General features: G+C 46.1%; 1 protein-coding gene across 2 annotated transcripts in view; it reads right to left on the bottom strand.

Moving 5' to 3' along the window:
- The window catches only part of UBTD2 (ubiquitin domain containing 2), a 209,692-nt gene extending 182,545 nt beyond the window's left edge, over positions 1–27,147 (bottom strand). The window contains exons 1-2 of one of the 2 annotated variants that reach the window (XM_075600979.1): positions 26,958–27,113; positions 3,773–3,833 (exon numbers count right to left, since the gene is read on the bottom strand). Coding sequence is in view for 1 of the 2 variants with exons in the window: in XM_075600978.1 (XP_075457093.1) it covers positions 26,958–27,027 (70 nt within the window). In the remaining variant the exon portion in view is untranslated. Of the gene's footprint in view, positions 1–3,772; positions 3,834–26,957 lie in introns of both variants that reach the window. The other variant, XM_075600978.1, reaches the window with a different exon arrangement.

The raw sequence follows: 27,147 nt of genomic DNA, 5'->3' as shown, positions 1-27,147 counted from the left end.
AGGGTGCAGCTGCCTTAATACATGCACTTTGGTCAATTATGACAGTGATCTAGCACAAGTGAAAAATACAGTTCCAAGCCAGATAAAGGACTCAGCACTGCAACACCTTCAGTATCATTTCATGTTTTAGCATTCAAGATATAGTTAATTATTTTTTAATCACATCCCTATTCTTACTAAGCGATATAAATTGCATTTTTCGTAAAGTGAAAGCAATCAAATATGTAAAACCGTGTCTAAAATGTTAATGTTTGTTCCACATGTTTAATAGTTACTTAAATGTAATGCAACAACGAACAATGATACATTTTGCAGAATATACACCAGAGCCCCGGCGTTGCCCGGGATGTTTGTGGTGTGGGTGTGGCATTTGGGTGGGGAGTGGTCCACACGGCCCATGTGCGGTGGTAGTGCTGCTGTGGCTGTACTGATGGTGATTGTATCGGTGTGCTGATTTGGGAGGGTTTGGTGCTGATGTGGGGGTGCGGATCTGGGTGTGCCGATGGGGGAGGTGCAAAGGTGGCGATGTGTGGGTGCTGATGGTGTTGATGGGGGCTGGGAATGGCGGGGAGCCGAGAATGCCAGTGTGCTGGGGGGGCATGGGATACCGGTGTGCTGATGTGGTGGTGCTGGGGATAGTGTGTGTGTGTATACATTGTATGTGTGTGTGTGTGTATACATGTGTGTGTGTATACATGTGTGTGTGTGTGTGTGTATACATGTGTGTGTGTATACATGTGTGTGTGTATACACATGTGTGTGTATACACGTGTGTGTATACACATGTGTGTGTGTATACATGTGTGTGTATACACGTGTGTGTGTATACACGTGCGTGTGTATACACGTGCGTGTGTATACACGTGCGTGTGTGTATACATGTGTGTGTGTATACATGTGTGTGTGTATACATGTGTGTGTGTATACATTATGTGTATGTATACCTGTGTGTGTATACCTGTGTGTGTATACGTGTGTGAGTGTATACGTGTGTGTGTGTGTATGTCTCCGTGTGTGTGTACGTGTACATGTGTCTAAGTATACGTGTACATGTGTGTGTGTGTCTACGTGTACATGTGTGTGTCTACGTGCGTGTGTGGGTACGTTTGTGTGTGTGTACGTGTGTGTGTGTGTGTGTCTACGTGTACGTGTGTGTGTGTCTACGTGTGTGTGTGTCTATGTGTGTGTGTGTCTACGTGTGTGTGTTTGTGTATACGTGTGTGTGTTTGTGTATACGTGTGTGTGTATATGTGTGTGTGTGTATACGTGTGTGTGTGTGTTTGTGTATACGTGTGTGTGTGTGTGTCTACGTGTGTGTGTGTGTCTACGTGTGTGTGTGTATGTGTCTACGTGTGTGTGTGTATGTGTCTACGTGTGTGTGTTTGTGTTTGTGTCCCTGTGTGTCCTTTGGCCCGTCACTCCGCCTCAGGCCAATGAGAGGTGTGCAGGGGCGGGCCAAGGGACCAATGAGGTGGGAAGGGGGGGGGGGGGGGAGGAGGTGGGAAGGGGGGGGGAGGAGGTGGGAAGGGGGGGGAGGAGGTGGGAAGGGGGGGGAGGAGGTGGGAAGGGGGGGAGGGGGGCAGGGAAGGAGGGGGGGGGAAGGGGGAGGGATGGGGAGGTGCGCGCGGGTCTGGAGGCTGATGTTCGGGGAGGAAGAGGCGGAGGCTCCGGGACCGGCGGGTATGTGAGCCCCACCCCCCGGGTTATACATGCTGCTAATGTACACCCCCCCCCTACTGTGTGTGTGTGTGTGTCCCTGTGTGTGTGTGTCCCTGTGTGTGTGTCCGTGTGTGTGTGTGTGTGTGTGTGTGTGTGTGTGTCTGTGTGTGTGTGTCCCTGTGTGTGTGTGTGTGTGTCCCTGTGTGTGTGTGTGTGTGTGTGTCCCTGTGTGTGTGTGTGTCCCTGTGTGTGTTTGTGTCCCTGTGTGTGTGTGTCCCTGTGTGTGTGTGTCCCTGTGTGTGTGTGTGTCCCTGTGTGTGTGTGTGTCCCTGTGTGTGTCCCTGTGTGTTTATGTCCCTGTGTGTCCTTTGGCCCGTACTCCGCCTCAGGCCAATGAGAGGTGTGCGGGGGCGGGCCAAGGGACCAATGAGATTTCCCCTAGGGACACCGGATATCCAGGCAGGCAAACATACAGTGCTTTCACTAATATAGTATAAGATTAGCACTGCCCGTGTACATGATGCCACAGAAGTGAACCCCAAATGATACACATTTCTGACGTACAGCCTGTATTTTCTAGAATTTAATAGTGATTAGGTGCCTGCAGTAATATATATTTTCTGAAGGGGGGAATGGAATAGACACTGTCTGGTGATGTCAGAGGGGACACCAAATCTGCCTAGGAGAAATGTAGGAAATTCATCATTTTCAGGAAGAGCTTTCCATCAAAGTATAACATAACTGGGGGTAGCAAAAATGTTGTAAGAGATAAAGAGTGTGACAGTCTGACACTATTAATATTAAAAAAATATATGCTGTTCTTGCTAGTGTATCATGCCTGAATGAGCAAGAATGTCACAAGTAGACCTATAGAAGATTCATAGTAATGGCCACAAGTGTGAGGCCTCACAAAAAAATAATGACAATTATTCCTCTAAAATTGATACTTGCTGGAGAATTTGGACAGTAAATTAGTAATGATAATGGGGGGGGGGGGAGTTAGCCCTACTATACTATAAATACATTTTAAAAAAACTGTTTTTTTTAAAGAAGCCTTCAAAAGATTTACAGTTACTTATATTAAAGTTATTGCTGTTTGTTTTATGGTGAAATATGAGATCATTGTGTGTTATAGGAATTTGCTATGTTTTTATTTCATTGTTTTACGCCCAACTTTGCACTGATGGCTCCTTTATAAAGGATTACATTTAAATTCAATGATAACTACAAAGAACTATAAAAGATGCCCACATCAATATTACTGTATGGCTAAAGGAAAATCCCCTCCGCTGAAGATAAAGATCCTCTCTACTGTATATTAGTATGGAAGGTATAACACATGCAGAGCACTGTTAGCACCTTACACTCTCTTTACAATCAGTGAAACAGCATGTCTGGTTTCATCCTGTGTTACACTGTTAGACCCATGACCTAGATAGAATGCCTTGTTGCCATGTGGACACATTTACACTGCTGTATTGAGAATAAAAATCAATATATCACGTTGGCCAAAAAGAAGACATCCCCTGATCATGCTTTTCAGTCGCTTATTAGAGGGCAAAGTTGAACTGCAAACACTCTGCCGGTGCAATCCCCATCCCCATTGGTTCAAGTGCTTTCTCTGAGAGATGTTTGGTTTGGCAACAGATGTAAAGAGGCTTCTTGAAAATTGTGATCTTATGTTGATCCAGCAGAAGGAAAACATCTGCACATTTACTGCCCTCTGTGAACTGTTACAGTAAAAACTTTGTCAGGGCCACATAATACAGTTTGACAAATCAAGACATAAATGAGTACCTCTGTGAATACAGCTCTCAACATATTTAATAAGATTTTAGGATCAGGAGGAAGGTGTTAAATCTCCATTCCTGAATTGTTCTAACAATTGCTCCTCTTCTTCCTATTCATTGTGAGATTTTAGTCATTTAGTTGTATTTTTTTGTTACAAATATATTGGCCTTATATTTCTATTACTATTAAAAAATGACATCCATTGATAAAGACTAACTTGGTCCTCCTCTGTGTTGCAACCCCTCCAAAAACCAATGCAGACTGCTGATACTGTTTTTGTTGCTGTGTTAATTAGGCTTTTAAATCTGTAAAAGCAACATACCACTGCTCACAGGTCAGCAAAATAACCCATAACGTTGGGCCAGCAACGTCCTGCATGTCCCCTGTAAGGAAATGGGTTAAAAAAAGATTGTAAAGATTATGTACCATCTTTGTGAAAGGTACAATATAGTTACAGGTCCTCTCGTCCCTCAAACAAATGCAGCTGCTACAGCAGATAACTATTAAATGCATCTAGGTACCATGTGTCATTGAAGGGAACGGCAGTGGCACAAGTAAAAGCTGCTTTGGTCAATCTACTTGTTTGAACATACTAGATGGTTCACAAAAAATAAAAATAACCAGTACATGCCACTAAATGTCCTTTGCCAACAGAAAACCCGCCACAAAGAGTATATAATCATTGCGGACAACTGTAAGTTTAAAAAATTTACAAGGTTGACCTAAGGTGTTCAATCTTTCGTTTCGATGCCAACATTATGTATTATTGCCTATGCAAAAGTTAGACGATACTTAAAGGAGCAAATGTATACATTAATTCATCAGCCCATTACAATTTGAAAAGGATATATATATATATATATATATATCTGTTATCCACTCTCAAAAGTAAGCTCAGAAAGGGTGATGGATAAATCCCAAGCATCTAAAAAAAAAAATTTTTTTAAATTATATCACACTCATTGTTCTGGAACCCTGTAACAGATATAGATTCTGTTGCAAACATTCTAAGCCTATGAAGTCCACATACTGGATTATGTGAAACAAAACTATTTGTTATGTGACTGATACATTCCCACATACTTAAGGACAAATAAGCAGGACCATGTTCAAAGATGCTTGTAATTGTTTGCTGATTTGAGGAATAATGGGACATCCGCATACATTTAGACAGGGTCGTTGTGACAGTGAAGGGGTCCCCAGGCCACCAATTAAAGCATTTTGCCCAGCTGGGGGGCCCCTGAGTCATATAAGGTGACTGTGAAGTGTCAGTTCTGCAGTCCAGAGCTGGCTGCAGTCCTGAAAATGTATGATACAGTGTGTGAAATGTGCCCCTGAGCTATCAGCTGACATGTGAGTGTCAGCTTTTCAACCCGATTATGGTATATAACTGTTGGTATAATAAAATATGTATGTGGTTTTACTGTTCCAGGAGTGCCAGCCAGAGGGGATGTGCAGGGCGTGAGTTTTAGGGGTGACTTTACGGTAAAATGTTGTCAGGGTGTGTTTGGGTAGACGGTGGCCACTGTTGTGGGTTATCCCGAAACATGTACTCAGGAATCCCCCCAGATTCCTGAGGACATGAGTAACACAGATCACTGGACAACATCCTCCCTAGAATGCAGTTTGCAGCTCACCACCAAATTCCCCTGCTTCAGCACAAACCAGGACAGTAAAACCGGGCAGGGAACTGAATTGCATTAAAGGTTCTCGGAATATGCCCAAACCCCAGTGTGGGATTCAGTACATCTCTCACCAGGGATAAAGTGAAGAGAGTTATGGGAGTTTTAAGTTAAAATGTAGAATGTCAGCTCTTGGGCCCGGGCATTGTGTATGCATTACTGTGACTGTGTGAAAAATACCCCTAACCTACATGGGGCGTAAGGGGTTAATGTTTATCCCCACACTCCAGTCAGGTATAAGACCGAGCAGGTTTGTTTTATTAAAATAAAAGGTAAATGGGTATGAACGGGTTAAAATATATCTGCAGGTATAGCAGAGGTACCCACATAAATGACCAGGTACCCTGAATCCAGTATAGTGGTTATGGGGGGAAATCATATCATGTGTTAAATGTATAAATTATGATAACAATGTTTTCTGAATGAGGGGAAAAGAGTAAAACCACATGAAAGCCGATAGCTAACTTTAGTTAGGAGCATCCTAGAAAGATGATAGTTGGTGTGGGCAGTACTCAGGTACGAACACATAAAGGGGTTATATTTTTGAGCATTAACGTTCAACCCCAGTATTAAATGAATGTCCCTTGTAATTTTGGTATTTTAAAGTTATAAGAGTAAGGAAATTAACATTATAGACAGGAGGGGATTCGCCTTCCTTCAGTCCAGAACAGGAGATGACACTTGGGGTGTGTAATCCTGGGCTTTGAAATGCAGGATAAAAAAAAACCTCTAAACTTCAAAGAAATAGAGGTGTGATAGCATTTGTTCAGAGGGGGGCTTATGGCTACTAGATCAAAGGGTCCATTTGGCCAAGCTAGACTGAGCAGCATTGTAACAGGGGACTTATCCCTTTTCACAAATGTGCCTCTAATCCAGCAGTGTGGTGGTTAACTGCTGGTAGGCAATTAACTAACACCACCTGGCTGATTACAGGTGTTAGAAAAGCCTGCCTCTGAGACAGGAGAGAGATTCCTTAGTCCACAACTGGGCTGAACCAAGGAAGGACAGATGTCTTGAGCGGCAAGCTGACAACAAGACAAAAGGGGACAAGATTCTAAACTTGGAGCTGGAAATTGCCTTAGCACACAAGGGTGCGGATCCAAGAGAGCAGAGAAGCTTCCCCTACAGCAACCCAGCTAACAGATAAGACTTTTCTTATAAGACTATTATCTATGTCTATCTATATATATATAAATGTCTCTATGATTTGGGCTGCTGAATCGCTGGGCTAACCACGCAGTTAAAGAGAACTGGATCACGTGCATATATACTCCAGAGTGGAGCGGATTTTGTTTGCTGATTTACATGTTTGCTGTGTTTAAAGCAACAGGCGCAATAAAGCCGTATTTTAATTTCACGTTAAAACAGTCTCCATTGCGTACCTCTGAACACGTCTCTTAAATATGGTGTCAGAAGCGGGACGAGAGGTATCCCTTGAAGTTAAAAGGGGCCCCGGAGATTGCCTGTAACATTTTTTTGTGCTTCTTGCCTGCATACAGTTTTACAAACAGCCTGAGCAACAAAAACAAAGATTCACCTGCAGCAGAGATCAGAATTAAAGGGATACACATCCAGGCAGGAAATCTACACTACACTGAAGAAAGCCACAAAACCACAAATGGACTATTTTCCCTGATTCCAAGAGGAGAGAGAGAGACTGTGCTGAAGCAGGTAAACCTTACTTGCCTATCACAATAAAGTGTAATATGGTTGTTGAAAAAGGGGCTTTGCCTTCCAGCCGTAGTCAGGGTTCAAGAAGTGAGTTAGCGCTCCAATGAAAGGAGCTAGGCTTTGTTTATTGTTTTCTTTAAAAAAAAAATTGTGCTGAAGCAGTGAATACAGATGGTGACCCACAAGCGGTACTGATTCTGCAAGTAAAGGCAGCCACACCGCATAGGACTACCAGATGTGAATGGAGTATATGCAGAAAAGTGTGAAAATTGATGCAAGACTTTGCTGAAGCAGGGGAATTTTCAGCAAACAAGTGCTGAGTGTAAAATTGCCCTATCGGGTAAAAAAGGGATTGCTGAACTGTGTAAAAGGTAACCCAAAGCCAATTGCTGAGTGTTGAGTCACCCTGCCGGGAGTGAAAGAAATATTCCACTGCAAAGAATATATATTTTTTCTGCAAGTAAAGTATGTCTATGTATCTTGGGAGTTAAACAGGCACCCAACGTGTGAAGAGTGAATGCGATAATACCTAAAGATGAGACTGAAAATTACTGAACTCAAGCAGAAAACCACATTATTTTGCTGAAGCGGAGGGATTGCACCTAGCAAGTAAATGGTATAAAGCAAATAGAAGTTTTTACTTAGCAACTGCACATCCAGTATACCCAATGAGAAATAATGCGTGCACAGTACTGCTGATGTTTTAAAACTTACTAAAGGAAAGAAAAAGTCTACGGAGATGCCTGTGAGAGCTACGACCTCTACAAGCAAAATATGCCCACCGGTAGGACTATCACAAGCTGGGGTTCGAGAAAATACACTGGCAAAAGCTGCAATAGCGCCTCCAGAGGTCAGGAAGAAAAATACACCTGAAAGCCCCAAAATGGAGGACAAGATGTGGCGTTCCTGTAATGAACCCTACCACACGGAAGAGTGGCCCTTCCAGTCCGATGAGGAGGAAGACATCTCTTACGGGGAACGCAAACCAAGTCACACCCACAAAACACCCCAAGAATGGTGGGGGTGTCTGAACTCGGTACGAACCGAAAAGACCGCTCCCTATGATGACAAATATGATCGGCAGGAGAAAGAGCGTGAGCATCGGATCACCGAATATTTCCGTCAGCTAATACAGTTGCAAGAAAAGCATGGTGGATCCAGTGAAGCTGCTAACATTTCAAATGAAGATGGAGACCCCAGTATCCCTGAGGGGACGGAGTCATCCAAAACAAAAAGGCGAAAAAAGAAGGGGAAAAAAACCGGTTCTTCACGTACCGTGGAAGGAACAGACACGTCCGCAGATCCCGCAGAGAAAAAGGGGGACCGAGATGCCCTGCAGCCTAGAGAAAATGGAGGATTCGTTATGCGAATGACCAAATATCCAGAGGGCCCAAGGCAGAAGTTGGGTAACCCAAAGAAGTGTCTGTCCGGTGCCAACAGTGAGGAACCCTCAATCAACAATCCCAGGGAAGCGGAACCGGAACCAGTGAGGGACGATCCATTGACCAGCCCTGAAGATGCCCTGAAAATAGCCAGGCGTGACTGTGATCTGCTCCGGGAACAATTGAAACTGAAGAAAGATTGTTACACAGAGCTACTGAAAAATAACGTGGAGCTACAGAAGAATGTGCTCACGATGTACTCTTTGGCCAGGACAGAATTGGACGATCTTAAGACTGAGCTAGATACTGCCAACGCTACTATTACTGCCATGGATGAAAAGCTTAGCCAATCTGATAAAATGATGGCTAAGCTGAAGCGGAAGTATGAGGAGGCACTGAAGGAGATTACAGTCTTTCAGCAAGATGTTCACAATCTTTGCGCAGCACTGGATGCCTCAAAGCATGAGATCAACAGCGGCCACACAAAACTGGAAGTCTCCAGAAAGGAACTACACAGTCTCACTGAGGAGCTGGACAATTCTAAAGAAACTGCTGTCAATCTTAATACAGATCTCAAGGCCTCTCAGTAGGAGCTTCAGACCCTCAACCTAGAGAAGGAAGACTCATGCCAGGAGACTGTCATTCTCAAAGCAGATGTGCGTAAATGGAAGGAGGACTACATGGAAAATTACAGAGACTGCAAAAAGAGAAAATTTAAGACTGAAAGAAGAGAATTCTCATTTGACAGACCACGTCAAGGAAAAAAATGAAAAGCTGCACGAGCTTAAAGAAATAAATAAACTTTTGGAAGAGGAAAAGTTTGAAGCAGAGCACCGACTGCAGAACCAACTGCAAGGTCTGCGTACACACCTCCAGAATGCTGAGGAGAAGCAGCAAACTCTGCAGGAAGACAATCTGCAGGCTGAAAAAGAAATAAAAGTGCTGCAGGAACGTCTGATTACCCAGTATGTCCCCGCAAAGCAGCATGAGAAACTGAAGGCTACCCTGAGCATCACCAAAGCAATGCTAAAAGCCAAGCTTAGAGCCCAGGTGACTCGGCACAAGAGGGAGCACAAGAAGGTCCAGAAACTGAGACAAGTAACTGTGGCCCGAGCAAAAAAATTCACAGTGCTTCACAATACAATAAAAATGTGGAAGCAAGCTCAGAGAAAGCAAAGTGCGCAGATAAATTCCCTGAAAAGAGACTTGCAAGACACACTCTCAAAACAGGGATCTCTCGCGGATGAGATTACAGTACTACAAGGACAAGTATTGACCCTGACCAAGCATCAGTATCCCACAGCCACAAAAACCCAAAGGAAAGAGGGTACAGTGAGAGCTGGGAGCACCACTCACCTAAAAACCAAGGTTGCAAAGTCTGAACCACCTAAACAAGCACTAGCTAAACCTTCAGCCACCGAACAGGCAACAAAAAAAGGTATACGTGCAGAATCAAAACCAGAAGAATCCTTAGCTGATGAAGCTGAAAAGATGGGACATTCTCTGGAAGTGGATGTGGAATTGCAACTCAATCCCAAAGAAGCTGAACTATCAACTCCATTGAGTGGGAAAAGTGCAGAGAGACAGCTTCAAGAGCGGAAAACTCAAAGGGCTATTCTTAAACGCTATGCAACTGTTGCCATACAGTCTGCCTACAATAAGAGGAGCACCCGACGCTAGGGAAATCTCATGACCGCGCACGCAGTAAAAAGACTATTCTTGGAAAAAGTCCTCCTCGAGCGACTGAGGAGTGCTGATCTCAAGCACCTTCAGGAGGAGACACGCATAAACTGGAGAAAGGGCTCCAATCCCAGCGGGACTGAGGGTTCTCTTCCTCCATCCACTCTCATTCAAGTCACAGAGATATCTCGAATGAGAGTGGAAGGATGGGCTTCGGCCGTGGCAAGCCCGAGCTTCCCACAAACAGGGGAGGTATGTAACAGGGGACTTATCCCTGATCACAAATGTGCCTCTAATCCAGCAGTGTGGTGGTTAACTGCTGGTAGGCAATTAACTAACACCACCTGCCTGATTACAGGTGTTAGAAAAAGCCTGCCTCTGAGACAGGAAGAGAGATTCCTTAGTCCACAACTGGGCTGAACCAAGGAAGGACAGATGTCTTGAGCGGCAAGCTGACAACAAGACAAAAGGGGACAAGATTCTAAACTTGGAGCTGGACATTGCCTTAGCACACAAGAGGGCAGATCCAAGAGAGCAGAGAAGCTTCCCCTACAGTAACCCAGCTAACAGATAAGACTTTTCTTATAAGACTATTATATATATATATACACATATAGATATATTATATATATATATATATATATATATATATATATATATATATATATATATATATATATATATATATATATATATATATATATATATATATATATATATATATATATATATATATATATAGAGAGAGAGAGAGAGAGAGAGAGAGAGAGAGAGAGAGAGAGATATATGGTGACCAGGAAATCCTGATGACCAAAAAAGACAGCACACCGCACAGATGATATCCAAATAAAGTGTATTGTGAAACACAGGGCCGTCAACGTTTCGGTCCTCGTAACGGGACCTTCCTCAGGGCAGTGGACCGAAACATTGGTGGCCCTGTGTTTCACAATACACTTTATTTGGATATCATCTGTGCGGTGTGCTGTCTTTTTTGGTCATCAGGATTTCCTGGTCACCATACATCTATATGCAGCATATGGGACAAGCATCTGCCTTCTCAACCAAACCGTGAGTGCAAATCTCCATACCATGATATATATATATATATATATATATATATATATATATATATATATATATATATATATATATATATATATATATATATATATATATATATATGTCTCTATGATTTGGGCTGGTGAATCGCTGGGCTAACCACGCAGTTAAAGAGTACTGGATCACGTGTATATATACTCCAGAGTGGAGCGGATTTTGTTTGCTGATTTACATGTTTGCTGTGTTTAAAGCAATAGGCGCAATAAAGCCTTATTTTAAATTTCACCTTAAAACAGTCTCCATTGCGTACCTCTGAACACGTCTCTTACAAGCATTCATTAAGAAAGCAGGATGGCATATGCCAAGTGGCAAGTGGCCAGTGGGGGGAAGATGACATTTTTGTTGCACATGCTCAGTTGCGATACTGAGGCTTTGTGACAGTTTTTGGAGTGCCTGGCAAACCCTTGCTATAGGTGGGATAATTGGTTCCCACGCAGTGATTTGCTACAGACTGAAAAAATAGGACATGTGAAAGTATTAAAAGTTGGTGCAGCAATCAGAGGTTAGAGTCATCTGAGATTAAGTTCCCTCTAAGAGTTCCATCATGTAAAGAAGATTCCATCGTGTAACGCTCGTCCTGCCTGCAAACCTGACAAGACCCCGGTACTGAGGTGGAGAATGGAGAACCCACACACCCACAGCAGCAGGGGCTACAGAAGATTATGCGGAGCACTAACTGACCGCGGAGGCAGGAATTAAGTACCCAGCAGGCACCAATAGAGGAAAGGGAGGAGCGGAGGTGCGTCTGCAGGGAGGACAGGGATAGGAGAAAGGCAGGGGGAGAATCAGAGCCGGGAGCACCGCTCAGGAGCATGGCACGGCGTCCCGTGGTAGCCGTGGGCGGAGCTGGCTGTGGGAATGAGCGCATATGATGCGCAGGTCCGCACGCGCGCCCTGTAATGCTGATAGGCTGGCGTGCGCGAACCAGGAGGGAGCCGGGAGTAGGGGAAGAGGCGGAGGCAACGGCAGGTGCAGCCGTGTGCACTGGAGGGGGAGGAGAAGCAGAGGTAGCGGCGACCGCAGCCGCCGGGGTGAGGAGGGGGCACGCCGCACGGAGCGTGCCCCTTGGTTCCTTACACATCGTAACCAAAGATTTGTATCCAGCTTCCAGTATTCGTAAGGACTAAGGATTTGCTAACTAATCCTGCATTGGGGGAACGAAAATATTACTCTTGGCGGAGATACAGGGGTTGCCGCTAGCTCCCCTAACCAAGGACTGTTGCACGTCTCTTTTGTGCTGCAACCCCACGTGTGGGAATTCCTGCCTAGAGACTTGATTTCTATGGATTTCATTCCATGGACATTTTATTTAATTTGACCCCATTCTAGCAAGTGTGTTATTAGTGTTCATTTTGTAATTCAAGCTGTGTGTGTTCTTTGTGAATACATACAATTTATTTTATTTCATGCTTTATTTAATCAAAGGATCCAGATGGTAAAGTGTTAATAAGCTGGGTCTACCAAGCACGGCGGGTGCGGGGGACGGAGACAACCGCTGCTGGAAGTTGGGCCCGGCCAGGCCCAACTCCTGCATCCGGCTGCCGGGCCCAGGTCTCCCAAGCTGCTGCATGCTCCTCTGTCAGGTCAGGGCCCCAGTCTCACAGAGAGTGAGTGCAAAAGAGGAGGAAGGGGCGCCAATGTGTATTACTAAAGTGTGTATTAATTAAATATAAAAGGTGGATCAAATAGCTATATACTCCTTCAGCCAATAAGAAAGGGTTATCCAAACCCCAAGGAACAGTGAAAAAAGAAACTCTGGCGTATGGAGAATACAATTAGAATTCCTAATGAAAATAACGGTGGTTATTGGACTGTAGAGAAATATAGAGGACAGCAGATACAAATATATGAAAATTTTATAAAACATATGACCTTTTTCACTGAATTGACAGTGTGGGGGGAAGGGGGTATTGTATTTTGGGTGTGTGGGGGGTTTGTATTTTGGGTGGGGATATTCAATGTGTGTGTGTGTGGGTATTGTATTGTGGGTATGTGTGGGGAGGTGTTGTATTTTGGGTGTGTGGGGTTTTTTGTATTTTGGTTAGAAGTATTGAATTTTGTGCGTGTGGGGGGGTATGGTATTTTGGGTATGTGTGGGGTACTGTATTTTGGGCGCGTGGGGGGATATTGTATTTTGAGTGCGTGGAGGGGCATATTGTATTTTGGGTGTATGGTATTTTGGGGGGGGATATTGTATTTTGGGGGGTGGGGGGGATATTGTATTTTGGGTGTGTGTGGGGGGGATATTGTATTTCGGGTGAGTGTGGGGGGGATATTGTATTTCGGGTGAGTGTGGGGGGGATATTGTATTTCGGGTGAGTGTGGGGGGATATTGTATTTCGGGTGAGTGTGGGGGGGATATTGTATTTCGGGTGAGTGTGGGGCGGATATTGTATTTCGGGTGAGTGTGTGTGGGGGGGATATTGTATTTTGGGTGATTGTGGGGGAGGGTATTGTATTATGGGTGTGGGAGGATATTGTATTTTGGGTGTGGGGGAGGGGAATTGTACAGGTATCATATGTCTGCGAAGGGAGGATTGAGCGAGAGGGGGTAATTAAGTGACGGCAGAGGGGGGGAAAGAGTGTGAGGAGAGAGGCAGGAAAAGTATTGTATTTTCTGTGTGTGTAATAATAATAATTTCTTTTATAGCGCCGCTAGTTTTACGTAGCGCTTTACAGAGACATTTTTGCAGGCACAGGTCCCTGTGCCGTGGAGCTTACAATCTATGTTTTTGGAGACTGAGGCACAGGAAACAGCCCTCACTAAAATAACAGATGACCTCCATACTGTCAAAGACAGAGGTCATTACATTCTGCTCATATTACTCGACCTCTCTGCCGCATTTGACACCGTGGACCACCCTCTTCTCCTTCACATTCCCCATAATCTTGGTATTCGTAACAAAGCTCTATCCTGGATCTCCTCTTACCTCTCCCATCGTACTTTCAGTGTCTCTTCTGCTAACACCGCCTCCTCCTCTATTGATCTCTCTGTGGGGGTACCCCAGGGCTCTGTCCTGGGACCTCTTTTTTTTTTTCTCTGTACACACTCTCTCTAGGGGACCTAATAACATCTCTTGGGGTTAAATATCACCTCTATGCTGACGACACACAAATTAACTTTTCAACACCCGACCTTATACCTGCTGTACAAACCAAAGTTTCTGAATATCTCTCTGCTATATCATCCTGGATGGCCCTCTGCCGCCTTAAACTCAACATGGCAAAAACAGAGCTCCTCATACTTCCTCCCAAACCTGGCCCTATTCCCTCCTTCCACATTACTGTTGGAAGTACGATCATTCATCCAGTAGCCCAAGCACGCTGCCTAGGGGTCACATCTCTCACATTCTCCTCTCACATTTAGAACGTTTCTAAAGCCTGTCGATTTTTCCTCCGCAATATCACCAAGATACGCCCGTTTCTCTGTTGCTCGAGTGCTAAAACTCTGACTCAGGCCCTCATTCTCTCCCTTCTCGATTACTGCAACCTCCTGCTGTCCGGCCTTCCTGCCTCTCACCTGTCTCCCCTACAATCTATCCTAAACGCTGCTGCCAGAATCACTCTACTCTTTCCTAAATCTGTCTCCGCGTCTCCCCTCCTGAAATCCCTCTCCTGGCTTCCGATCAAATCCTGTATCACACACTCAATTCTCCTCCTCACTTTTAAAGCTTTACACTCTTCTGCTCCTCCCTACATCTCAGCCCTAATTTCTTGTTATGCACCATCCCGACTCTTGCGTTCCTCTCAAGGATGTCTTCTTTCTACCCCCTTTGTATCTAAAGCCCTGTCCCGCCTTAAACCTTTCTCACTTACTGCCCCGCACCTCTGGAATGCCCTTCCCCTCAATACCGACTAGCACCCTCTCTATCCACCTTAAAGACCCACCTTAAGACACACTTGCTTAAAGAAGCATATGAATAGCACTGTGGATTATACTGGACACGATACATATAGCTTGGCCCCCTGCAGACGCACTTACCAAAATTCCCTCCTACTGTCCCTGTACGTTCTCCCTACCTACCAATTAGACTGTAAGCTCCTCGGAGCAGGGACTCCTTTTCCTTAATGTTACTTTTATGTCTGAAGCACTTATTCCCATGATCTGTTTATATTATCTGTTATTTATTTGATTACCACATGTATTACTACTGTGAAGCGCTATTTACATTAATGGCGCTACAGTATATAAATAAAGACATACAATACAGGGAGGTACAGCGACTTGCCGAAGGTCACAAGGGGCCGACACCGGGAATTGAACCAGGTTCTGTTTCAAATTCAGTGCCAGTCAGTGTCTTTACTCAGAGATGCTCCTTCCCCCTGTGTATGGGGCGGGTATTGTATTTTGGGTGTGTGGTGGAAGGATTGCATTTTGGGTGTGTTGGGGGGGGGGGGGGATATTGTATTTTGTGTGTGTGTGTGGATATTGTATTTTGTGTGTGTGTGTGGATATTGTATTTTGTGTGTGTGTGTGGATATTGTATTTTGGATGTGTATGTATGGGGGGGAATTGTATGGGTATCATGTGAGGGAATGGAGGATTGAGGGAGAGGGGGTAATTAAGCAATAGCGGAGGGGTGGGGGGAAGAGTATTGTATTTGTGTGCGTGGACGGGGGTATTGTATTTTGTGTTGGGGGGGAATTGTATGGGTATCATGTGTGTGCGAAGGGAGGATTGAGTGAGGGGGGGGGGGGAAGTGAGGAGAGGCAGAAAGCGTATTTTATTTTGGGTGTCTGTAAGGGGCGGGTATTGTATTGTGTGTTAGTGTGGGGGGGTGGTATTGTATTTTGGGTGTGTGGGGGAGGATTGTAGTGTGTGTGTGTGTGTGGGGGAGGATTGTAGTGTGTGTGTGTGTGTGTGTGTGTGTGTGTGTGTGTGTGTGTGTGTGTGTGTGGGGAATTGTACATCATGTGTCTGGGAATGGAGGATAGATAGAGATAGAGATAGAGATAGAGATATATAAAATATTTGGGTGCGGGAGGGGGGAATATTGTATTTTGGGCGTAGTGGGTATTGTATTTTGCGTGAGTGGGGGTATTGTATTTTGGGTGCGTGGGGTGGTAATATTGTATTTTGGGTGCGTGGGGCGGGGAATTGTACGGGTATTGTGTTTGGGAAGGGAGGATTGAGGGAGAGGGGGTTAATTAAGTGACAGCAGTGAGGGGGCGGGAGAAGGAGTGTGAGGAAGTGGGGGGGAGAAGAGTGAGATGGCGAACAAAAAACACATGGGGAGAGGAGGGGGCTTGCGAGGACATGCAAGAGGGGGGGGGCACTTGTAAAGCCACCATGAGGGGGACCCCAGAGGAAACTCCTCTAGTCCTGGGCACCGGGAAATCTGTCTTCGGCCCTGCATTTAGAGTATGAAGAGGCTGCTCTGCAATTAGCAATTAAACATCTGTGCTTCCAGGCAGCAAAGGGGTAACCAAAATTTCTAAAGTAAATACACTTTTAGTCCGATCAAATGCATTGTGGGAACTCTGAAACTAATCATACAATCCTGCACATCTGGATTTATGCAGTGTTATTCACAGCACTTCCTTGTAACAATATGTCATTTTCTAGAGAGATTGTTATAAATATAAAAAAGGTCCTGTTCACTTAACACCCCCCCCTCTCCCCCCATATTCTTGAATCTCATACACACACACACACACACGCACGGCTGTACAGTTATGAAATAGTATTTGAAATGTAAAATTCTTACGTCTAGACCAATATGACTTTTTAATAAACGGTATTAAATTTAGTATTTCTTTATTTGAAGGGGTTTTTTTACTTGCAGAGATGTGGTATGGCCATGGATCCCAGGTTCACACCCAGCTATGCCGATCTTCTTTAAAGTGAAAAAATAAATACTTTATAGGATTTGACGCCCTTCATTTAACCAGCACAAAAATACAACAATGGATGTCACTATTTATAGTATACAATACAAACTAATAACATTATGGGCACATGAACTGAGGAAAGAGTGCTCCAACTCCAAAGGTTCTGTAAAATTATTAGGCGACATAACAATGCAACAAGAAGTGTAAGGTCCATTTGTAGATACACACACACACACACACACACTCACTTTCTCCCTCTGACATCTCCTTCCTATTTAGTTCTGGGGCCTCTTATCAATCTGTTTAAATAGCGCTCTTAAGTGCACCACTCAATACGACAGGCAATAAATGTTAAGAAGAAGAAGAGGCAACGCGTGATCTGTAAAAAGATAGAGACAGGTTTTAAAATGAGATCAGAAAGATAGAATGAGGGCAGGCAGGGACAGATGCAGAGGGAAAATGATAATTGTATAGGCAATGATAATCTGATAAGCAATTTCAATCAAGTAGAATGTTGGTGAATTTGACTTCCTATTTCCCATTCTCCTGAAATTCATCTTCAAACCCATTTGGCTTTCAGTAGTTTTCTATCTTCCTATTTGAAGCCAATACGTTTATACATTAATGTTTTAACAGAGCAGCTTTGCCTCACTGCAGATATTTCAGAGCTTTAAACCTTACTACAGAAACTTGTATCCCGTCTTTCCTTTAACATCCTTAAAATGCTGATCGCATTCTAAATAAGGTGAATTTCTCCAGTCCTCTCCCATCGCTTCAGCCACCAGTCAATAACGAGCTTGGGACTGTGACCCTAATATCCAAACGTCATGTCTCATGTTTGCATGAGCCTATTCAAATCTAAATTGCAGTATTAATGTAGCCATGCATAATAATGACTGCATACATCTTCTCTGTTAGCAGTAAGTCCTGGTACACACAGGCCTGCCCACAGTAGTAATGGAGGTTTTCCCTCACACCCAAGTGTGGTGCCCTGTGTAAGGATGGGAGTGGCTGTATGCTCTGAGTCCCTGGATAGTGACCTCAGAGATGCGCCTGCCCCCTGGAGTATAAAGGGCACAACACTGACAGTTAGTGTGGTTGTTCGAGGGAGAGAGTAACCTGACGATACCGTTATTGAAGGAACACTTTTGTGACCCTAGTGCAGTAACTAGCGGGAACATAGTGATAATTCCAGTGTGTTTACGCCACGCTGTGTCCAGGGACCTGGCACAGTGGTGATCTCCCTAGGAGAAAGGGAATCCCACTTCATGATTGGAGGGCGTACCTGGCAAAGGGACATCACGCAGAGATGTGCGGCTAGAGCTGGCAGCTGCATGGGGCAGTCTGCTACATCCCTGTATTCAATAAAGATGTCCTTGAGAAAAAGAACCCCACTGTGTGAGTGTGAGATTACTCAACAGTGGATGGCACCAAGAAGGAGTTCCTCACCAGGACCATCTCCCTGCGGAAGCACAGATCCTGATGAGGTGGAGGCGCTGCACATGATGTAAGTTGGACTCGCACCCACTACCTCAGCTACCTGTCCTGATGACATCCCCTAATAACACCAAGCGGGAGACTCAAGAGTCCTGTTACTTGCAGGTGCACCACCACACACGCCTTGTAATGGGGGACTGGTTAGACTACACGGGCCAATATGAGATTGGGTGGGTCAGGCCAGAGGGAACACCCGTTACATTTGGAGGCGCTGCTGAGATACACCTGGGGTGCCCTGTCCATTTTTTTCTAAATTGTCCCGTTACTATTTTTGTCGCCATGTTTGCGAAGTCCGGAGACGAGGTCCTTGCCTGGGCGTTGAGGCAGTATATGGAGCCTGGCCAGGTAGTGGCGGTAGGAGGCATACCCGCTAGTATACCCGCAATGAAGGTCCGGGAGTATATGTGTAAAATTCCTGGGTGGCCGTGGGCATGTGTCTTAGAGGAGGAACAAGATCCCACGTCCACATGGAAAACCATTCTGTTTGTTGTAACTCACACTGAGGATATATGCCTGGCAGAAGCACCGTCCGCACTGTTCATGCCCGGGGGCCCCTCAGAAGGGTACCCCCTAGTCTATGCCGACCCAGCAAAATGGCGTCTCCCGCCAAATCAGGAGAGCGCACGTGCTGCTGACTGCAAGCCTGCACAGAAAGATGTCGCAACATTCTGTCCGGGTTTGGCGCGAAAATCAGAGCCCCTCCCCTGTGATGTGAGTGACTCAGAGCAGAGCGAAAACCAATCCCTTGTAAAAAGTGCCCTTCCTTTAGATTCCACCAGGGGGAGCAAGCACGGTTATCTTCAACCATACGTGGACGCTGTGATAGACACTCTGATCTCTAAGGATGAGGATGAGATAGACTCTCTGTTCTATGATGAGGATGAGATAGACTGTCAGGGGATACACCCTAATGTGTATGTGCCCTGGCGAGCGCCAGGAATAGATCTCCTTATGCTACTGTGCCCCTGCTTGCAAGAAGCCTATGAGGAGGGAGCCGTTATGTCCCAAGTGCCACTAGACTTCAGGATCACCGAGGTAGATGGGGAGCCGTGTACACAGTGCTTTAGCCCCACCTGTGACTGTTCTAGGGGAGCACTGGCGTGGGAACCTAAATGTGATTGTTGCGGTGCAATTTTCTTGATGCCTATTGTACCCCAGCCTACAGAGCCAGCTAAGGAGCTAAGTGAACCCTTGGCAGAGAAGAGTGCGGCTGCAGTGGAGGTACCGGAGCACGCCAGCTTTGTACCCACAACCACTGGCTGCATTTTAGGAGAATCTGGTGACTACCTTGCGGAGGATACTGTCATGAGATCTTCCGGGGAAAAGGTGGAAGTCCCATCGGTGGCGATGCGCCTACCGGCGAACCACCCCAGCGGTAATGCAGAGGCTACAGAGTCTGCTGTGGTTCCGTGTACCCTGGAAGAGGTGTCTTCCGATGTTGCGGACCCTGCTGTGGGCCCGTGTGCCCTACAATGGTCAGTCCGACCTATTACAGAGGTACCATCGGTCCTAGAATGGGGACCAGTACCTAACGCCGACAAGGGTGAGTCGAATGCCCCAGGGGTGTCGGGGGTGAGCCTCCAGGTGACCGCGGAGCACGATGGCTCCTTAAGTCAGGTCGCCCGGGCGAAGGGCTCCCCTCTTCATCGCGTCTTGGCGGAGGTGTCCTCATTAGAAGGTAGCTGTCCAGAGAAGAGAGTGGACCAGTGTCTACCGCCGATCCTTCCGGAAGAAGGGAAGCCCATCGTCAGCCAGCCGAGTGGTAAGGAACCCCCTTGTTCCTCACAGACTCCGATGGAGGTGGCCGTGAAGAAGGCCAAAGCTATGGTTCCTGAGCGGAGTGTGAGCCCGTGTGCTCCGACACAAGTGGTCCCAGGACTGGGATCCAACGCTCCCGAGTTTTCAGCGCGTAAGTGGACTGTCCCAGAAGAGTTGGGGACAGGTCCCGATACTACCAAGGTGGGAACTGACAGCGTCCCCGAGGACCTGTTGGACACCGTGAATCACCGCAGTGGTAAGGTATCTACCCTTTACCCCCTGCCAGGTGAAATAGAGACTTTGCTGAAAGAGAAGCGGCCCATCCGCCAAGTAGTGGACCGTGGGAAAGGTCTTGGCCGCCTGGCCTGCTGTTTCCAAGGCGTGGATGACCAGGTAAAGACCGGGTTGAAAGACACTGTGCTATTCCTTCCACCAGGGGGAGGAAGTAGTACTGAACCAGTAACTGTCACCCCAGAGTGTGCTCTTCAAGAGAATTTTCTGGGAGAGGCTCACGGACGCAAAAGTGAGGTACCCCCACCTGATCAGTTAGGGGCACCCCACAAATGGTCTCAGCTAGCCTCGGGAATTATGGGGTGTGATGTGACATGTGTTGGTGAGGTTAAAGCCGATCTGTTAAGTGTACGGGGTATGCCATGCCATTTGTCAGTGTGTGAAATTGTGCCCTGTTATGTCGTTCCCCAAGCGAGGGCGTTGGGTGTTTCACCAGGGGGAGAGTGTAGCCAGGTCACCCTTTGCCCCCTGCGACCCCCTCGGGAGCCTCCGTGGGCACAAGCAATGCTGGGTACTGCCGGAGGCCAGCGGCAGACCCGACGGCCATCCCAAGGGTGGGGGCCGTTGCAGGGAGCGGTGCGCTGTCTCCGCGAGCGGGCCGGTTGCCGGGGACGCGATCGGGCCGTTGCTAAGGCCGCGGTCGCGTCTCTAAGGTCCCGGCGGCCGGCGAGGAGAGCGCCGCCATTGCGCTTCAAGTCGCGCATGCGCAGTGATCGCGCGAGGGCAGGAGAGCCCCAGATAGGTCGCGCATGCGCAGATAGGGGTAGGGAGCTAAGGCAGCTCTTAGGAGGTCGCGCGAGAGTAGGGAAGCATAGGGAGAGCTTGAGGCGGCCATTAGGAGTTAGTGTAGGCAGAGGGGAGGAACGCACGCGGTCCCAATGTTATTGTAGGGGCCTCGGGACTACAATTCCCATGAGGCATAGCGAGGCAGGCACCAGGTGCTTGATAGGAGCCAATAGAGATGTAGGACTGCCCTGGAGGAAAAGAGATACATTTCCCGGGCTTTGCATGAGTCACGTCAGTCAGGAAGAAGCAGAGCAAGGAGGCAGACAAGGGAAGGAGGTAGGGTACAGGAGAGAGGGACTCCCCTGTATTAGGCCAGCACCCCCTTTGGTCCAGGATAGCTCAGCTCCCCAGTAAGGTGAGTGTTGCCAGGGGCAGCCCTCAGGTTAGGGACCCTGCCACTTACATTAGTGGGAGCTGAGAGAAGGAAGTCTGCAGTTAGAGAGTTGGAGTCAGGGAGCTGTTAGGGAAGTAGGGTGTAGGGAGCGAGTGCAGCTCCTGCCCCATATAGGTACCTACACTCCAGGTAGACCCCAACTCCCCACTAGTTGGGTGGGTAACTGTTGAGGAAGGTGATAGAGTTGGAGCTAGGGAGCTGTGAGGGAAGAAGGGTGCGGGGAGTGAGAGCAGCTCCTGCACCCCATAGGTACCCACACCCCAGGTAGGCCCCAACCCCCCCGCTAGTGTAGTGGGTTAAGTACTGAGGGAGGCCCAAGATAGGGACGCTGCCCTTAGTGTTGTTAGAGTGCTGCATTGTCAGGGTCACAGCGAGCAGTGCTGTGAGGTCTGATAGGCAGGCACCTTGTTGCGCAGCACGTTGGCTGCAGCCTCCAGTGAGTTACAGCTTGCTGCGGTAGGCGCGGGGACTAGTCAGAGAGTAGTGGGTCTGGAGAAGGGCTATAGCTGTTCTAGTCACCTTGAGGTAGCGCTAGGGGTAGGATGCCTGAAGGGATAGCCTGTTAACAAGGTCAGGAATTCTGGAGAGGATCTGCACTAGGCTAGCCAACAGTAGGTAGACGCCCAAGTACTGCATGGAAGAGTACTCTAGTCCATTCCAGATCACTTACCGAAGGGACTTGGGTAGTTGGGGGAGTGGGACAGGTCATTACCCCTGCAGGCCCTAGGAGTTCCCCAAGCCACTACAGGTTGCTGTACTACAGGGACAGGCCCTAGGTTAGGGTTCCTGTCACGTTAGTACCATTTAGATTAGACAGGGACACAGCAGACGCTGCGGTTCCTGTGAAGCGGTCCGCACGTGCAAGGAGTTCGGTTGGATCAGACGGATTCATCACACGTCTGACCCTTTGAGAAGTTTGTTGCTGACCCGAGCACCGGAGTGCTCGGCAGGTATTATACCATCACATGTGCACCAACAGGCCTAGAGGTTCTTAGTGACTGCGCAGTCACCCATTGACTATCTCTGTAGGAGTACGGGACATTGGGTGGGGTTCTTGGGACACTGGGTGGGATCACCTAGTGTTTGGGAATCGTCCTGCGAGACGTCACTGTTAGTGTCTCACCGTGAGAGAGACACAGGTTATCATTATTATTCGTTAGTAAAGTCCTTAGTTATATAATCACTGTGTGTGTGGTTTCTGATTGGGTTCCTATGTAGGGTCATTCTACACTTCCCTAGAATCCTACATAGGTGGAGGCGCTGAAAGAAGATTCGTTCCAGAGGATTCACCCCAGGCTCTCACTAGCGGAGGCTCAGACTTCCTGTGAGCCTGCAGGTATACGCACCACACCGGTAACACCGCATGTTCTACTCACCCACACTATATATGAGATTGGGTGGGGTGGAATACCCGTTACATTAATATTTTATATTCAGCACTAAATGAAAGGACCTAGTGTCAGATCCTTTTGGCAGAGATATTGCAAAGGTTGCTCCATAACACTCCAATTGACATGTGTTACTTCTCTCACACCCATTCAGGGGAAAGGAGAAGCTGTGCTTGGTACTGTGCTCTTAACTTGACTGTTTTGCAACCCAAATAACAGCATACAAGAAAAATGTTAACTGTTTGAGGAACTTAGTGTAAGCAGACTGTAATTAAGTGTCCTCAGGCTTGCAACATGAGCAAGGCTGATCTGATGGAATTTTTATTGCTGCACAAGGGTTTACAAACAAGACGGGTATTATAAACTGTGAGTGGCTGTATTAACTCTATAGTTGGTCTTCTGTTGTGAGTTTAGTGCCCCATGGAGACGCTACTGTGCGCGTCAATGATAATTGCATGTGCGAGTCTGACGTTGATATAGTTGTGACACATGCGCGCACGGCCGTGAGCGTTGGCATGGCAGATCTGAGGAAAGACATTACATTTTTATTTTCGCGCTGTTGGTGTGTCATGTGACACGGTGAACCAATCACAGAGAGGCCTACCCTTCTGACATCATAGCCACGAGCGTCACCGTTTGGACTACAGGCACAAAGCGCGCACGTCAAGCGCAACGCCATGCATGCCAGCGCTTACTATAAAACCAGCCTAAAGCAGCACTAACCATGGCGAATTTTTTTTAAATAATCTACAAATCGCGAACAATGAACGGACTGTCTTTATAAATGATGAAGTGTATCTATACAATCTCCCAGCATTGCCCCACTCAAACAAGCATTCTCTTTAGATAAGTAAATAAAATAAAAAAGTATGTGAAAGATGCCCCAGCAAATTGATACCAATTCTGTTTTCCTGACCCACAGCATTTTGCAGGAGCGTGCTTACCCACTGCAATGGTTTCCCTACACAACTCAAATGATAGCAGGAAGAGTACATACACGGTTCCATTTGTAAAAAGGTCCAGCCTCCGAATCAGCCCGGTTCCAATCCCAGTGACAACGTGTGACATTGAGGCCCATTTATATTTATATAGTGGTGCTATTGAAGACACTTGTCAATGGACCGTAAGGGGTCTTATAGAATAGCACCAATTAGTAGATCTCAACCGTAGCCCCATATTTACGAAGTGCCAATGCAGGTTATCGCACGCTGATCCAGTCTTAACCGACATGAACGTCAATGGCAATTTACACTTGGGCTTAATGAAACCCAAGTGTCTCTGGGTCACAGACAAAAAAGTTAGATTGGAGGCTCCTCAGCTCAATGTACAGTGTGTTATAGTAATGTATAAGGATACAAACATGACTCCTATTACAATAATAAAGAATATATAATGTATATTTACATAACAAAATATTTTCTGTCACAAATAGGAGACAAAAAGACAGCCTCCTTTAGACTGTCACAAAAAGTATGCGTGATCGGCTTCCTTAGCATGATTCCATACCCCTAAAGTACAAATGTTATTTATTTTATTCTATAATAATTACTTTACAAATGCACAATTTACCAGTGTTTTTGAAAATTGACAAATAGACTTATATTTACGAAGTGATGTTAAGCCGTAAGACATCTCTCTCAGGGCTGGTGTGTAAAATCCATGGCTTTTAAAGAGTTTAGATTAAAAAAAAATATGGAAAATCCTTTCACATTATTCATTTAACATGGAAACAGTGAAAGTTTGAAACGTTATTTACAAACACTTGTTTTAGTCATTTTGAAGGGAAAAAAATGTAAAGCTTCAATCATCCCCATTTAACATATTAAATATCTCACTGCCTTTAGAAAACTTTTGTCCTAGGAGGGACTGCCCCCTTTAAGTCCAACAAAAGTCCATGTAACCACGCGTGTGATTCATCAGAATAAACAAAGGACCATGATAATAACTATGAATGGTTCATCCTCAAGTTCCCTTTTTATTTATACACCTGCTAACCACTACAGTAAAAGAAGAACTTCTAGGCTTTTCTATCACCAATGGTTTGGCTCCAGGAAACAAACAAGAAGTGCACATGCATACAGTATGCAGGGATTATTTCCTTGCTTTTTTGCAGCATCTGCAAACCCACAACCCCAGTTCAATCCTCAGTGAGGAAATGGCAAAGCTTTCTAGTAACGGAAACAGGACATATTACCTTAGGAAGACGTGCCAAAAATCTGTCGGCACACAGTCCTGACTCAGGTTGGTGCAAAGGATCTCTTAATACTTTTCCTGCCATGGCCTGCAATGTAGCCTGCCCTGGGATGCCAGATACAGGGTTTGATATTAGGGTTTGTATGTAGGAGTGAGAAAGCTGAATTTCTGAGTATGGGGTACAGTTATAAGAGAGCAAAGTGAGATGAAGAAACAGTGAAAGAAGAACCGGGGTGAGAGTTCAGGATACAAAAAAAGGTGTATGGGATATACATCAAAGTGATGGGAATGTGTTGCTTATAGGACAATAACAATGTGGGTTCTGCTGTCATTGCTCATGTGCCCCTTTTTGCACTGTGATTAAACTAATGATGCCCGGCAGTTGGGTGCCAGCATGTCTGTTATAATAATGACAGTAAAGAGAGATCCATGGTCCAGTGGGTTAGGAGTGAAGTGCAGCAAAAGGACCCGTGAGACCGATGAGCAGGTGCATTGGGTTAACCTGGGATGGTAGTGGAGATCCGACACAGCTGTCAAACACCAAGAGCTCTATTTACCAAGTTCAGCCAATTTCGACCTTGCACCAGGTCAAAGAATCCCTCTTCCATCCTTTCGCATCTGTGTCAAAATTATTCAAGTCTTTTATCAAGTATCAAAGTGGATGATGATCTGTTAGTCGAGCAGACCTGGCAGATTTTTTTTGGATGCACACAGAAAAATGAATGAAGGAGATGAACTTGATAAATGACAATGCATTACATAACTCATCTGTAACTCCATTTAACCACTCCCCAATTTGCATGCTGACAGGACCATCACAATATTTCTAAAAATGAATACTAAGATTAGGAATTTTAAAAAAAAACAATATATCCCATTATTAATTGTTACCAGCCATTCACATGAAATATAATTATGGATTCAATGATGTATAACGCATTTACGTAAATAGACACCGTAATATCAATAACTTAACACTAAAAGTAACATTATTGCAGATTGAATAAACCCCAAGAACTGACGGCTACAAAAAAAAGTTCCAATGGATAAATACGGATTTAAAAAAGTAAGACGGCTCTGAAGTTCACCAGGCCACTGAATCTGGAAATGAGCCTAACTCAATGAATGACTTCTTCTCAGGCCTGTAGAGATAGAAGTAGGATACAGAGTTTGACCCTTTCTCAGGATGCACATTTGGTGCCTGCCCAGTTAGTGACATTGTTTCCCTACAAGGGTTGTGTTACCATTCATTGGAACGACTCAAGTGAATGTGATATTTTACAGACTTCAATAAATCGCAAGGCAATACCAGTGATGGTAGCAGGCACTTCATGAGTATATTTACCCTTGGTCCTTGGGCTGGGTATTACCAGAGGGTAACATTATAATAGTAGGGTTTTGCATTGCCCGCACTTATGTCCCCATCCATTATAATTGTATAGGATGGATGTGAGATATAGGGATATAACTTAACAGTAACCCAACTCCTCTACTTCTTTTTAATGGGGGCAGAGGTTCACTCATTCAGTGGCCATACACACCCTCCCCTCCCCCCAATGCATGTGCCAGCCATGCATCCCCCAAACCTCAGTCATGTGGGGTAGTTGGCATCCAGAGGGGTGCAGAAAGAGTCCAATCATACACTCAGGGTATAAACACCTAGTCACCTCTTTCCAAATCCCCCCCACCCACCCCCACATTGAGGGGCATCAGCTGGGGCAGATCAGCAGTGGCTGCTGCCCCCAGGTGGGTAGCTGCACCGGGCCAGTGTGAGACAAAGGGGCAGCACATCCCTTTCTTTATCTCCCCTCCTCCCCCATCTCTCCTTCCTCACCTCCGGTCCCGTCCGAGTTCTCGTTCAGGCTGCCCGAGGAGTCGTGGTGGGTGCCCACACACCCTCCCATGGGTGCCGGCGGAGGCAGCCTCTGCCGTTACCGCGCCGCTCTCTGCCTTTCACACGGGCGGGCGGGCGGGCAGGCGGGCGCGCTCACGAAGCGCGGCCACGGACACGAAGACAAGGAGGT

The sequence above is a fragment of the Ascaphus truei genome, chromosome 5, assembly GCF_040206685.1.
Source record: "Ascaphus truei isolate aAscTru1 chromosome 5, aAscTru1.hap1, whole genome shotgun sequence".
Taxonomy (NCBI): Eukaryota; Metazoa; Chordata; class Amphibia; order Anura; family Ascaphidae; genus Ascaphus; species Ascaphus truei.
This window is presented reverse-complemented; position numbering and strand designations above follow the sequence as displayed.